At 39.4% G+C, this 15,384-nt stretch overlaps 1 protein-coding gene across 5 annotated transcripts in view; it reads left to right on the top strand.

Moving 5' to 3' along the window:
- Window positions 1–15,384, top strand: part of scml2 (Scm polycomb group protein like 2) — a 65,402-nt gene that overhangs the window by 27,328 nt on the left and 22,690 nt on the right. For all 5 annotated transcript variants that reach the window (XM_031896132.1, XM_012957288.3, XM_012957291.3 and 2 more), the window contains 4 exon segments: window positions 3,954–4,024; window positions 5,811–6,045; window positions 6,158–6,246; window positions 10,999–11,242. In XM_031896132.1, coding sequence (XP_031751992.1) covers window positions 3,954–4,024; window positions 5,811–6,045; window positions 6,158–6,246; window positions 10,999–11,242 — 639 coding nt within the window.

Here is a 15,384-nt window from a genome sequence, read left to right as displayed (position 1 = left end):
GGTCGTCAAGGGGGGGTCCAGGGAGGGGGGGACTCCGGAATGCTCCTCATGGCCACGCCGCTCCCTATGTGCAGCGGCGCGATGCGCACGCCGCGTATACTTGCTGCTTTCGGCCGGCGCACAAGACCGTATTGCCTGTAGTTTGAGCGCAATACCGTATATACCCGAGTATAAGGCGATGCTTACTTTTTAAGCACATTTTTAGGGCTGAAAAACTCGGCTTATACTCGAGTATATACGGTATGTAAAATTATTTTCTTACCAAAATTTTTATATATCTTCAGTAACACCCCCAGCTATATACCCAAAAAAGCCCTACAGGACATCGACCGGACACAGTCCGAATTCATCTGAGGAAACAAAACCCCCTCCCTTTCTAGACCAACGCTTAACGCCCCCCTAGACCACCTAGGACTTACATCCCCCAACTACGAACTATACTACTTAGCCTCCCAAAACTCCCACATTGCTAATTGGAAAGTATTTGACACCGAAAACCCAGCATCGCTATTAGAAGCTCTATATGCAACCTCCATTGAAAGCCTACACAATGCTCTTTACAGAAGTAGAAATGACATTAGCCCCCTACCACCAGTTCTAGATGCCACAAAGAGGGCATGGGACACTAGGAGGTATCTCACCAACACAACAGAGATGCTATCGCCCGATACACCATTATGGGGATTGAGCAACCTTAAACACTTTGCAGCATTTCCAGAGGCAGCAACCTGGGCCAAAATAGGAATTAAGCGCATCGACCATTTATATACAAATGGAACCTTGAACACTTTACCCCAGCTACGCCAAGCTACTTCCTGACCCGACCTGTCGGAGCTTAGATATGCGCAAATTACGCATCTCTGTTCCGCCCAATTCCCAATATCAGCACAACAAATCCAGCATACTGATCTGGAAAAATTAATAACTCCAACAACTAGACAGAAACTTCTCTCCAGCACATACAAACACCTGATCTCTAAGCGTTAGTTTGTGCCAGTATGGTTTTATGCGTAACAGATCTTGCCAGACTAATTTAGTTGCCTTTTATGAGGAGGTGAGTAGGAACCTTGATGCTGGAATGGCAGTTGATGTCATCTACTTGGACTTTGCTAAAGCGTTTGATACAGTACCTCACAGAAGGTTAATGATCAAATTAAGGAATATTGGCCTAGAACATAATATTTGTAATTGGATAGAGAACTGGCTGAAGGATAGAGTACAAAGAGTGGTTGTAAATGGAACATTTTCTAATTGGACCAGTGTGGTTAGTGGAGTACCGCAGGGGTCAGTCCTTGGGCCTTTGCTGTTTAACTTGTTTATTAATGACCTGGAGGTGGGCATAGACAGTATTGTTTCTATTTTTGCTGATGACACTAAATTGTGCAAAACTATAAGTTCCATGCAGGATGCTGCCGCTTTGCAGAGCGATTTGACAAAATTAGATAACTGGGCAGCAAACTGGAAAATGAGGTTCAATGTTGATAAGTGCAAAGTTATGCACTTTGGTAGAAATAATATAAACGCAAACTATCTACTGAATGGTAGTGTGTTGGGGGTTTCCTTAATGGAGAAGGATCTAGGGGTTTTTGTTGATAACAAGTTGTCTAATTCCAGGCAGTGTCATTCTGTGGCTACTAAAGCAAATAAAGTGCTGTCTTGTATAAAAAAGGGCATTGACTCAAGGGATGAGAACATAATTTTGCCCCTTTATAGGTCCCTGGTAAGGCCTCACCTTGAGTATGCAGTGCAGTTTTGGGCTCCAGTCCTTAAGAAGGATATTAATGAGCTGGAGAGAGTGCAGAGACGTGCAACTAAACTGGTTAAGGGGATGGAAGATTTAAACTATGAGGTTAGACTGTCGAGGTTGGGGTTGTTTTCTCTGGAAAAGAGGCGCTTGCGAGGGGACATGATTACTCTGTACAAGTACATTAGAGGGGATTATAGGCAGTTGGGGGATGTTCTTTTTTCCCATAAAAACAATCAACGCACCAGAGGTCACCCCTTTAGATTAGAGGAACGGAGCTTCCATTTGAAGCAGCGTAGGTGGTTTTTCACGGTGAGGGCAGTGAGGTTATGGAATGCCCTTCCTAGTGATGTGGTAATGGCAGATTCTGTTAATGCCTTTAAGAGGGGCCTGGATGAGTTCTTGATCAATCAGAATATCCAAGGCTATTGTGATACTAATATCTACAGTTAGTACTAGTGGTTGTATTTATAGTTTATGTATGTGAGTATAGATTGGTAGGTGTGGGTTAGGTGTGCTGGGTTTACTTGGATGGGTTGAACTTGATGGACACAGGTCTTTTTTCAACCCTATGTAACTATGTAACTATGTAACTATGTTATGACCCACGGCCCAGAGTAAAATACAAATGGGAAGCAAGCAGGATCCACATAGAATCTGATGATTGGTATGAAATTATTGAAAACCTATATCAACCTTTAGTGAGTGTGAGAGACAGACTCATACAATTTAAAATCATTCATCAAACCTACCTCACACCCCAAAAACTACACACCATTGGAAGACTTACCTCTCCTAACTGCTTGAGATGCAGGGCTTCCTCCGCTAATTTCTTCCATTTAATGTGGGACTGCCCAGACATACAAAAATTCTGGAGGCAAATCGTACAATTCATGGCCACAGAACTGTCACTCCCCCAAGTCTATAACCCAACTACGTGCCTATTAGGCCTACTTGACTCCCTGGTGCCCAGAGCATATACCAGATGTTTAATGAGGCTACTTTTCTTCTACGCAAAAAAGACAATCGCCATGCACTGGATGGGCCCAACCCCACCGACACTCGGCAAATGGATCTCTCTGATCAACTCTCAACTACAACTATACAAACTCACCTACCTGGCCAGAGGCTGTGTAAACAAATTTGAAGGAATTTGGTCCCCATGTCTCGAATCCTCAGCAACTACCACCGAATGAAAACCAAAGATATCCAGCTCCCCCCCCCCCCCCCCCTTTTCCCCTCCCCTCTCCTTCCTACTTTTCTAACTTTTCAGTTAAAAAAAAACCAATAAAAACACATTTAAAAAAACAAACAAACATTAATTTAACATTAATTTAGTTAAACATTAATTTGACATTAAGTATAATGTCCCATTTAAGGGGTAACCTGTTACTCCAAGGTCCATTTGAACAATATACTGGTGAATAAGGGATCAGAACATTTATTGCTTGATTCCCTTATTTAGTAATACTTAATTGCCATATTTCCCATAACAACCTCTTATCTTTTTATGGAATCTCTTCAGTGTTGGAGATCAAAGCTACATGCATACTCTATCATTGATCCCCAACCAGTGGCTTTTGAGCAACATGTTGCTCACCACACCCTTTGATGTTGCTCCCAGTGCCTCAAAGTAGGTGTCCTTTTTTAAATTTCTGGCTGGGAGACAAGTTTTGGAAGCAGAGAAACACAATTCTACTCCAAGCAGAGCCTCCTGCAGGCCAGCAGTCCACATGGGGTTACCAAATAGCCAATTACAGCCCTTATTTGGCATCCCCAAAGAACTTATTTTATGCTTGTGTTTACAAACATTTTTTAAAAAAGGTTGTGGATCCCTACTCTTATTTGGAGCTTTGTGAGTTCACGGCAGGTTGTAGCATCTCTACTTTGCTATAATATTAACTTCCTCACAGATTTTTTCCAGACTTTCAGACTTTTTCAAACTTTACTGTTCTTACTTTTTTCTAATTTTTGAAAGCATGAAGGTTCTAGGTTATGGGTTTATTTAATCTTCCATCTAACATTGTTCATAATATTCATGGGACTTAAGATCTTCCTGTTTGTTTTGTGAATTGACAAATGTCTGGTTGACCCTTTTGGGTAAATACTGTAATTTAAATTGCAGTTCCTTCCTTTCTGACCTGTGACATTCTTAAAAGATTTTCATTTTAGACAAATTAATCTGTCAATTGTCTCTTTTATACTTCAGAAAAATTTAACTGGGATGATTACTTGAATCAGGTTGGTTCAGTTGCTGCACCACCAAATTGTTTCAAACAGGTAAGCTTTACTAAACTATTCTGACCATTTTACTGTAGTTTTATGTGCTTTTGCTTGTACTATAGTCATTGTGCATTGCAGTTATTGCTTCCTTTTAGTGCTTACTTTATTTCCCCCAGCAAACACATTTTTCACTCTTCAAGGGTACATTAGAAATATGTGTAGTGCTGGAAAAAAGTATTATAATGGTTTTTGTGGGTGACAGCTATGAAAACTTTTGACCCACACCAACCATAACCAATCTACTTTTCGCTAAGTCTGACCCGGCACAACACTTACAAAAATCTATGTAGTAATAAAAGCAGCCATCACAAAAGGGGGGCTGAACCAGGTAAGGCAACATTAGAGGGGCTGACAGTAAGTGTGACAGCAGGTTCAACCTGACCCAAATGTTCTGGTGACCCACAAATTACCATTGTATATCTCTGGTTCAAGTTAATGCCTAGTGGCATGGGAATTTAATTAAAGGTGAAGGAAAAGCTGCACTCTGTCCTCTATCAAAAGAAACACCAGATTTATTTTTTGTAAACATGATGTTCTGGTGTCTGACTTCCTCTTTCATAAAAATCCTTAATTCCCCTGGCTAGAGTCTGTGCAACTCTCTCCCCTCTCCTGCTCCCCCTTCCCACAATAATGCTAAGAACTCCCTCCCCCCTCCCTTAGGAATGTGTGATCTGAGGTATAATGACTTCCTGCTTGCAGTCTAGCTACTTAAAATGGCAGCTGCTGTCTTAAGCAAACGGAGAAAGCTTTTAGAGCTGTTTACTTAGGTATGGTAATGCTTTCTGCAGAATAAATATGTTGTTTTAGGTGGGACTAATGTGGCAAATCTATTGACAGTAAAATGCCAAAATGACTTTCCTTCTCCTTTTAAGAGAAAAATATAATTGTAAACTGTAAAATTCATTGCACATTTCAAAAAAACACGTCGCTTTAAATTTAAATGTTCCTGTTGAATGCCAATTAAATCAATATGAGCAAAACGCAGAGTGTAGAGACCATTGTGTTTAAATTGCCTAATGCAGTTTCATTTATGCTGGTTTCTACATACAGTAGCTGTGTCAAAGCTGCAATGCTCTACAATGTTGCAGACTTATACATAGCAAGTGGTGGTGTAATAAACAATGGTGAGATATTATTTTGGTATTATTTTTTTACACAACCTTAATTAGGGATCCTAGTAAAGCATAAATAATTTTGACGCAATATACAGTATTAAATGGTATCATTACCATATGGCTTGCATTCATTCCGTGGGTTCCAAATCAATAGACTTTTATGTTTTGTTTTTATTAAGACTAAAAATAAAAAAAACACAACCCTTTTAAAAGATGTATTTTCTTCAGGCCAAACAATATAACAATGAATTGCACTCAAAATCTGCACTTAATTGATTTTTTTCCTTCAAAGTAATAGTTATTAGATTAGTTTGCTCATTCTGTTATTATGTGTTTAACCTTAACATACTCTGTCTAATGGACTCCTGCTAATAAAACATTCACAACAAAGTTGGGACAGGTGTGGGGGCAATAGTATGCTTGTATCTAATTATTTAATATTTTGTTTTATATGCATACAGTAAATAATATACTAATCAAATGTTAATTAATAAAAACAAACAAACTATTTTTTAGGTATGTGTAGACTAATATGCTCACATTAGCCCAAATGGACCCAGTTCATTGGTTATAAAACGTACATTCCAAGAAAAAAACATTCAAATATAGTTTTTACACAGTATGATTTGCATTTCATGTGTGGGCTTATACAGTATTCTTTTTTGCAGTCTAGGACACCACCTAGCAATGATTTCAAAGTTGGCATGAAGCTGGAAGCTCATGACCCCCGAAATATTACCTCCATTTGTATTGCTACTGTTGTTGGAATCACTGGTGCACGCCTGCGTTTGCGACTGGATGGCAGCGATGACAAGAATGACTTCTGGCGGTTGGTGGACTCTTGTGATATTCAGCAGATTGGCACTTGTGAGAAGAAGGGTGACATGTTGCAGCCTCCTTTGGGTAAGGAATAAGGGTAGATTTAAGGCCATTTGTACTGGTTATTGTTTCTGTCACAAGTGAAATGAAGCTTTCTCGTGTGAGATAATGGTAATTTTTCCCTTTGATTCCACAGGGTTTCGTATGAATGCATCTTCTTGGCCAATGTTTCTGCTGAAAACACTAAATGGAGCTGATATGGCACCAATAACTTGCTTTAAACAGGTGGGTTCATTACTATTATCTCTCCAAGCCTGACACATAGTGACAGATGGATACAGGACATACCCATATTTACCCCTGATATGTGGCATGCGATTCTTGAGTCTGTATATGAAACCCTAATTAGTGTCCAAGATAAGATGATACTATTTTAGTTCCTACACTCACTTGACTACACCACATGACCCTTACCGTTACCAATGATTGCCCAAAGTGTTGCCAGTCTCCTTCTAAATTTTCATATGTTCTGTTATGTCCTCCAATCCAACAATTCTAGACACAAATAACAGAAGAGATTAGACATATACATACAATTAGCAGTCCCTTAGACTTGCTTGCACTATTATTAAACCAAATTGGGAAAACTATGCCCTTTACAGCTAAGAAGCATCTATTGAGATTCCTATTTTCTACAGGCCAAATGGTTGATAACTTTCAGATGGGAGTCTAGTCTTGCCCTCTGCCATTACCAAATGCTTGAATTGGTTAATTGGTGCATCCCCTTGTACAGGAAAACATAATATTACAGGGGTTAGGCAAAAATTTTGACTCTCTGAATGTATACTCATTTAGCCCTGATGCAAGATGCACTCTGTTTGTACTCCCTCCCCACCTCCTGGTTTTTTTATGGGTTTTTATTTGTAAATAGTTTACTTTAACTTCCACAAAGCCTTGTTATTTGTTGATATATGTAGATGATCATACTCTGATCTGTTTATAATGCAGTTTTATAAACCAATTCCCTGCTGAAGGTGATACCAAATTTTTAGACACCCCAGCGATTCTAGCGGCTTACCTCCTAACTTCTCCAAAAAGTGCACCAGCCTAGGAATACTATTTGCTGAGCACCATTCTGCCATTTTATTTTGAGCCACCCAGGGGTCTCCTGCACCTATTATACTAGTTCATGCACAGTACAGAAATCAAGGAAAAAGTTTTCACTGCAGTTGTGTTCACTCAAGCCCAGCAGGGATGCCTGAAAGACTAGAAAATGGAGCAAATCAAATTGTTGCATTCATTGTTCTACCTCAAGCTGGCTAAAAAAGCCAATCGCTGATTGGTTTCTATGCGTTACTGCCCATCGGTAGATTTGCCCAGTGTTGATACATGAGCTCCATTGTTTTATATATATTATCTTATGTATATTAGTGCTACCTCTGTAAACTGGTGACCTTGATTATTACACTTATTAAACTATGTAACTGGGGCACTGCTCTTGCGCCATTTACCATCTGTGTTCATAAATGAGCCCTGTAGGCTCATGTGCCCCAGCCACGTCTTGACAGCCACATCTTTGAGCTTGTTGCAAATTGAAACCAAAACATTCAGAGATTGCACTCTGTGTTTACCGAAGGGGTAAGCCCGTCAGGAGGCAGCAGCATTGCATATTTGTTATAATTTGCTCCCAGGCAGAACTGTCTACCGCTTTGATTTCAAGAGGCTGACAGACAGTTTGGGAGGCTTGGAGCCTATAGATGCCACAAATATAATACATGCATTTAAAAGTGCACAAAATACAGTCTATATATTATTTTAAAGGGAAATATTCTTATTAAATACTTTGTTCTTTACATAGTTGAATGTGCTGACAACAAAATCACACAAAAATTATCAATGGAAATCAAATTTAGCAACCCATGTGTGATTTTGTTGTCCACACATTCAACTATGTAAAGAACAAAGTATTTAATAAGAATATTTCATTCATTCAGATCTAGGATGTCTTATTTTTTTGTTGTTATTTTTTTGAGCAGTGTATAACAGGAGAAAAGAACAATTGGCTCCATTACCAAACTTTTCCTCTGTATGCAGGAGTTTGAGCAGCAGCCTGATTGCTTTGATTGTACTTAAAGGAGTACTGTCATGGGGAAATATTTTAAAAATGCATCAGTTAATAGAACTTTTCCAGCAGAATCTTGCATTGAATTCCATTTTTTTAAAAGCACAAACAAATTGTTTTAAATTTAATTGTGAATTTTCACATATTCTTTATTTCCCATGGTGCCACAGCCATGTGACCTGTGCTCTGATAAACTTCAGCCACTCTTTACTGCTGCATTGCAAGTTCGAGTGATATCACCCCCCTCCCTTTTCCCCAGCAACTGATCAGCAGAAAAATGAGAATATAGCAAAATAAAAATGCCCTGACACCTGTATTGCTAAGAGTGGTAGGTCCAAGTCCAGCTCATGTCTCAGTAGGTAATTAGAAAGGAGTTCTAATGTGTAGCACTGGCTTCTTCTGAAAAGCTCAGATTCAGGCACAATAACCTGAGATGGCTGCCTACAAACCAATATTACAGCTAAAAAAATATATTTGTTGGTTCAAAAATAAAATTTGTAAACCGCGTAATTTAGAAATAAAAAGTGCACCATAAAAATCATGAGAGAATCTATTTAATGTTAATTAAAGGAATACTAGAAAGCAATACTGTCATGGGAAGACATGCATTTTTTAAAATACATTAGTTAATAGCTCTGCTTTAGAAGAATTCTGCACTGAAATTCGTTTTTTAAAAGATCAAACAGAATTTTTTATATTTAATTTTGAAATTTGACAGGGCTAGACATATTCTTGTATTCCTAGGTGTGCTCTGATATACTTCTGTCTCTCCTTACTGCTTGAGTGATATCACTCCCTCCTCCCCACGCCCACCCACACAGGGGCCAGGGGTGGTAATAATATAGCAGCTCACCTGCCTCAACTGATAGTGCCTCCATAGGCTAATAGCACTGCTGGTAATGTCCTAAAGGATATTTGGATATATATAAACACAGTATGCCCTTATAAACAATGACTGCATTATACAGTGAGGGTTAGAAGTAGTGGCAACCAAATACAGTGTGGGGCAGAATAGGAGCACTGAAAATTCATTAAATACAGTGAGAGACAGGGCAGTGGCACAAAAATAAATACCTTAAATTCAGTGAGAAGCGGTGCGAACTTGAGCCCCAAATGCATTAAATACGAGAGACAATAATTTCTGACACCCAGCCCCCCCTACCCTTCCAAAAAAGACGACAAAAAGAGTTTAGAAATCGTTTGCATAGCTAAATGTGCTTACACGCCCCACATGATGGTAGACATGAGACTGGCACCCAAGAAGAAGGAACGAAATATACGGTAGATATATTCATCGCTTATTGTGGTCTTCAGTTGTATGTGAATTTAATAGGTGATTACTGCAGCTCCTTTTCTTTGAGGATTTGTGGGCAGGCCACAAAGGCCTGAGCCTAGGGTGGTATACAGCATATGAACTGCATACCTCCCAACTGTCCCGATTTTTACGGGACAGTCCCTCTTTTGACAGCTCAGATTCTTACTGAAAAGTCCCTCATTTCCCTTTGATCTTGTGCACTGAAAGCTAAAAAAGATAAAAATTTAATAAAAAGTAGCTTTTGGCAGAGAGCCCAGAAATCTTAACGAGCGTCACCTGCACTTAGAAACATTTGTCACTTTTAATTAAAGGAACAGTAACACCAAAAAATGAAAGTGTATAAAAGTAACTAAAATATAATGTGCTGCTGCTCTGCACTGGTAAAAGTTGTGTGTTTACTTCAGAAAGTCTACTATAATTTATATAAATAAGCTGCTGTGTAGCCATGGAGGCAGCCATTCAAAGGAGAAAAGGCACAGGCACATAGCAGATAACAGATAAAACACTATTGTATTCTACAGAGCTTATCTGTTATCTGCTATGTAACCTGTGCCTTTTCTCCTTTTTTCCAGCTTGAATGGCTGCCCACGGGGCTACACAGCAGCTTATTATATAAATTATAGTAGTGTTACTGTAGCAAACACACCAGTTTTACCAGTGCAGGGCAACAGTGCATTATATTTTTATTAATTTAAAGCTCTTTCATTTTTTAGTGTTACTGTTCCTTTAAGGCTAATGCCAGACGAGGCATAGGGCGGATATTTTAGGCAAACGGAAATACGCTCCTACGCCTCCTACATGTTATTTGTATATGACAATAAAACTTGAAACATGCCTGCACCCGACTTAATGGAATACGCTCTGGTGCAGGCACATGTAGCAAAATACGCATAAAAACGGGAGCGTTTTTTCGCTTGCCGAAAATATTCGCCCTACGCCTCGTCTGACATCAGCCTTAATAATTGGGCTTTTGGCAGAGAGCCCAGAAAGGTAAAAAGCCACACCTGCACTAAGATGCAATTGTAACTAATAAGCTAAACAGGTCTCTTGGGCGGAACTGAGACTTACAGCTTAAAGGGCAATTTCACCTTTTTTAGAAAAACTGTAATAACACATAAAAAAGGACCCCAAAACTCCCAGAAATGTTTTCGCACTTTAAATAACCTGCCAAATTTAGTGAAATTGGATTGGTATTTAGGGGGTGTGGTCGCAAAAATTGCCGCACTGTGCGCACCATTTATTTTTGTCCCTCTTTCCATTTTCAAAATGTTGGGAGGTATGGAACTGCTGCTGGTGATTGGTAGCAGACGGGAAGTGTGTACGGGGCCCTATATTTAAATCTGGCCCCGGAAATAAGCAAAGACAATTCAATAGACAAAAAGTATGGTGTGCACAATCAAAGTTCAATGAACTAATGTTGAAAAAGGGGGTTTGCTGTCCCTTTAAATAATCCTTCTAGAATCTCTATACTTTGTGGGAAGCCTTTACTTCCCTTTTAAATTGACTTTTTTTAAAGCAACAGTTGGCAGTAAGTATTTCCATATGTTGTATTAATATTCTGTATCGCAGCAGTTTTTTAACTGATTTTTTTTTTCACCAGGAACCTCAAAAGCCATCACAAAGTTTTTTTAAAACTGGAATGAAACTGGAAGCGGTGGATAAGAAAAACCCTTATTTAATTTGCCCAGCTACTATTGGTGATGTAAAAGGGGATGATATTTTTATCACTTTTGATGGCTGGAGAGGAGCATTTGACTATTGGTGCAAGTATGACTCTAGGGACATCTTTCCTATTGGATGGTGCTCTTTGACTGGAGATTCCCTACAGCCCCCTGGAAACAGTGGTAAGTAACACATCTTAAATTTTGTTGCACAAATCTATTGACTTTTTTTTTTTAAAAACACACTTTGTAATGCCAAATGGCATAGCACCTTGTTTTGAAGCATATTGTCGCTTTAACATAAATGTTGCATTTTATTGTAAATAATTTTTTGTTTTTACTGATTATTGTAGTGATTACAATATACCGTATATACTCGAGTATAAGCCGACCCGAATATAAGCCGAGGTACCTAATTTTACCTAAGAAAACTGGAAAAACTTATTGACTCGAGTATAAGCCTAGGGTGGGAAATGCAGCCGCTACTGCTAAGTTTCAATAATCAAATAAATAACAGATAAATAAATAGATAACTTTAGGGAAAGAAAAATGCTACAGCAGCAGACAAAAGCAAGTTTGGGAACGCTAAGGAAGCTGCCATACTAATTTTCAAGTACTTGGACCCCAGTGTACAAGTCCCACCACAGTACTACAATAGTTAAGCTCCCATCAGCCTTAGCCAGGCGTAAAGATCAGGAGAAGCAAAGACTGGCCATAATCACTGCTTCTGTTTATAAGGCTGTGGATTTTCCCTTATAAGCTTCTGACCTTGTAAATCTGCCCTTGTGCTGATGGTTTAACACACTCAATGTTTTATGGATATCTCACTGCATTATTATTAGTATTATTTTTTAAAGAAATGCAATGCCCAGGATGCTGCAAGCCCCACCCAAACCCACGTGTAGTTATCAACAACTTAAATGGCAGCTATCATAGCTAAATGTGTGGGAGAAACAATACTATTTTGGACAAAAAAAAATGCTTGTAGTGAGTCCTAACAGCAAGTTGTAAAACTTGCTTATTATGTGCATGCTTGTGACCAAAATGGCTGGCCATGCTGGGAACACTCTCCCATTGGGGCATCATAGCATTTAGCTCAGCCTGCACACCTTACTAGTATCTCTCATTGCGCACTATTCACAAAAATCAGGCAGACCTCTATCTGCAAGGACCGTACTTTAATTACCATATATACCCCAAACTCCACTTTTGTCAGTCCTGCCAACGCGCTCGCATCCAAACCCCACCCCCGCCCCGTGGACGGACTTGTAACAGCACAGCGTGTGTAGTACCTCCGCTTTGTCAGTCCTGCCGACGCTGGATACGAAGAACATGCTCACACACGGGGGTCCTCGTGGATTGTACGGGCACGCCGCTGTGTCCCAGCTGAGCATAAATGTTGCACGCCGCGTCTACATGCTTTGTAAGGCCGGGCGCGCACGCAACTCCCGTATGTCATGTAGTTTTAGCTCAATTACCGTATACACCCGAATATAAGCCGATTGTTACTTTTTAAGCACATTTTTAGGGCTGAAAAACTCGGCTTATACTCGAGTATATACGGTATATTACAGTACAATAACTGTATTTGCTTTTATCCATGTGGTCATTCTCTGCATTGACTTTTATGTGTTTTATTCCATTAATTTTAAAGGTGTCTGTTTCTTTAGTTATTATTTGCAGTTAACTGTTATCTCAAATGCCTTTTCTTACTTATGCAGTGGAAGCCAGAACTAGATAGGCTTCCATTGTGAAACAGCGTAACTTTCTGTATTCATTTGAACATTTTTTAGTTTATTGCACACATGGCATTATTACTGCCCCTGTCTGGCTGTTGCTGCTCACTGAGAAGCACCAAGTGGTGACTGGTAGACCTCTGCTCAAAAAACACAAGCATTTTTAAGCTTGTCTGTCACTAATCCATGTGCTTAACAGGTGGCACTTCTTATAGAGTAACATAGAGTAACTGCAGTGGCAGGTAGACAGGATTTTGTTTTGACTGCTGATTTCCACCAGAGGGCAGTGCTGGTCAAGACACTGAGTGTCGTTAGCTACATGATGAGTTTTTTTTAAATGAAGTAAAATATAAAATACATTGTTCTTAGCTGTAAATACGTTTTACTCATATAGCATACACACTTTAAATCTATACTACTGATTAGAGAATTTTGAAAACTAAGCTGTGCTATCTGGCCTGCGCTACGTAACATTGGTAGTAAAGCAAATATTTGTGGCTTGCTGGTTTTGCTTAGCTAGACATTTTTATCTATTTTAGTGGTTCTCAACCTTCCTAATGCCGCGACCCTTTATATGTGAAATATGTGTTTTCCGATGGTCTTAGGTGACCCCTGTGAAAGGGTTGTTCGACACCCAAAGGGGTCCCGACCCACAGGTTGAGAACCGCTGATCTCTTTGGAATTCTTCAAGAAGACAGTTTTTCAAACATATGTATAATAATGTGTTGAATTTCTTGACCATTCCGATTTTACCGAAATATAATAAAGGATGCCACAGTATTTGCGTAATCATATGTGTACTTTCACCAGAGTAATATGTAGCATTTATATTTGTGGCTGTAGTTAAATGCAGTCTTTTTGGGGTAACTCACATCTAGCTGTAGGGGATTCATTGACAAGTAATGCCTCACTACTTGGATATTCTTCTAGCTGGGGGGCCTAATCCTGTCAAATGTAGTTGGACAGTTTCATATTCCAATGTAATTTTGGTTAAAGGTCCCCATACACGAGCAGATGTCGCCAAGCGAGCGGATCTTCACCCGATATCCCCACCGACGGGTGGGCGATATCGGGGAGCGTTTAGGTAAAAAAAAAAATAATTCGATCGTTTGGCCCTGGGGCCAAACGATCGCATTATGTGGGCAGCAATGGGACAGTCGGTTCGGGGACCATATCAACGAGCTGATGCTATCCTCGATCCGACTGAATTTTCTAACCTGGCCGATCGATATCTGGCCAATTTTAGGCCAGATGTCGGCCAGGCCCCTCGGTTCTGCCCCTACACGGCCCGATAAGCTGCTGAGTCGGTCCAAGGGACCGGTATCGGCGGCTACTATCGGCCCGTGTATGGGGACCTTAACCCTCTGTTTACTAAAATAACCAATTGAGGGGGTTGTTTTCTCTTTGGTGCCTATCAATTTAACTGCAATTAAACTTTTTGTTTAATATTCTACTTTTATTAAGTGGGAGTATGCATTCCACCACCCCTAATAGATTTATATTGTTGGTGTGACTATTTGACTATTGGGCATTGTCAGATCTTATGCATGGAAGTGGCATCAGATTGCATACATTTTGGACTTTTGGCTTCTGCATCCTTCCCAAATGTTTTCAGTTTTCCTGTAGTAATATACAGTTAGTGCACACTTTTAAATTGAATTAGCCTATCTCTAGTAGAGATAGACTCTACCCATCTGTTATCTCTTCCTAGTCATCTTGGTATAGTAACAGTATAATATCCTGTCATCCATTCCATTGTACTTTGTCAAATGGGTCAGGGAGAATGATTTGATACTTATAGAGCTGTGAGACCAGCTTCCTTCTCATTGTTACCAGTTGATCTCAGGTGTCCGGTATTTAAGTTGGTCAAGTGGGAAATTTTTGTAAAATGTTAAAGGAAAATAATTTTTTACTTGCAGCAATGGCAAGACTTGTTTGAGAGATTTGTCTAGTTTTGGCTAGTTTGGCTTTAAATATTGTGTGTCTTTGAATTGTAATTCAGCCTATGACTAAGTACCCCTCTAGGTACGAAACGCATAAGGCTTTTTTGGCATTTCATGTGTGGATAAAATAAACTGAAAATGTTTTTACTTTAAATCGAGCTGCTCTAATAATCTTTTCTTGGTGATCCAGATGCGCCTGCCAGCATTTTTTCTACGTGTTATACCAATTGTTTACCCACTCCATCAACTTGTTTGATTAAAGTATAACAGGAAAGGGCCTTCTCCAAACTGTTGCCCCAAACAAGCAAGGAATTGTGAAGAATATAATTGTTTGATGTTATGTATGTATGTATGTATATCTTTTATTTATAAAGCGCTACTTATGTACTCAGCGCTGTACAGTAAAATAGAATAATACAAACAGGGGGTTATTAAGATAATAGATAAATACAAAGTATACAATAAATACAAGATAAATACAGTTGCAACAAGTTAAGAGTCAAAGACACAAGAGGATGGAGGTCCCTGCCCCGTAGAGCTTACAATCTATATGGCTGTGTTGGGAGTGATGGGTGTAGCCTAAATAGCCAATACTGGTTATTAAATGGGCTGTCCAAATACTTTTTGCCATGTAATGTATTTGGTA

The sequence above is a fragment of the Xenopus tropicalis genome, chromosome 2, assembly GCF_000004195.4.
Source record: "Xenopus tropicalis strain Nigerian chromosome 2, UCB_Xtro_10.0, whole genome shotgun sequence".
NCBI lineage: Eukaryota > Metazoa > Chordata > Amphibia > Anura > Pipidae > Xenopus > Xenopus tropicalis.
Note: the sequence above shows the minus strand (reverse complement) of the source record. Positions and strands in the feature narration are given on the sequence as shown.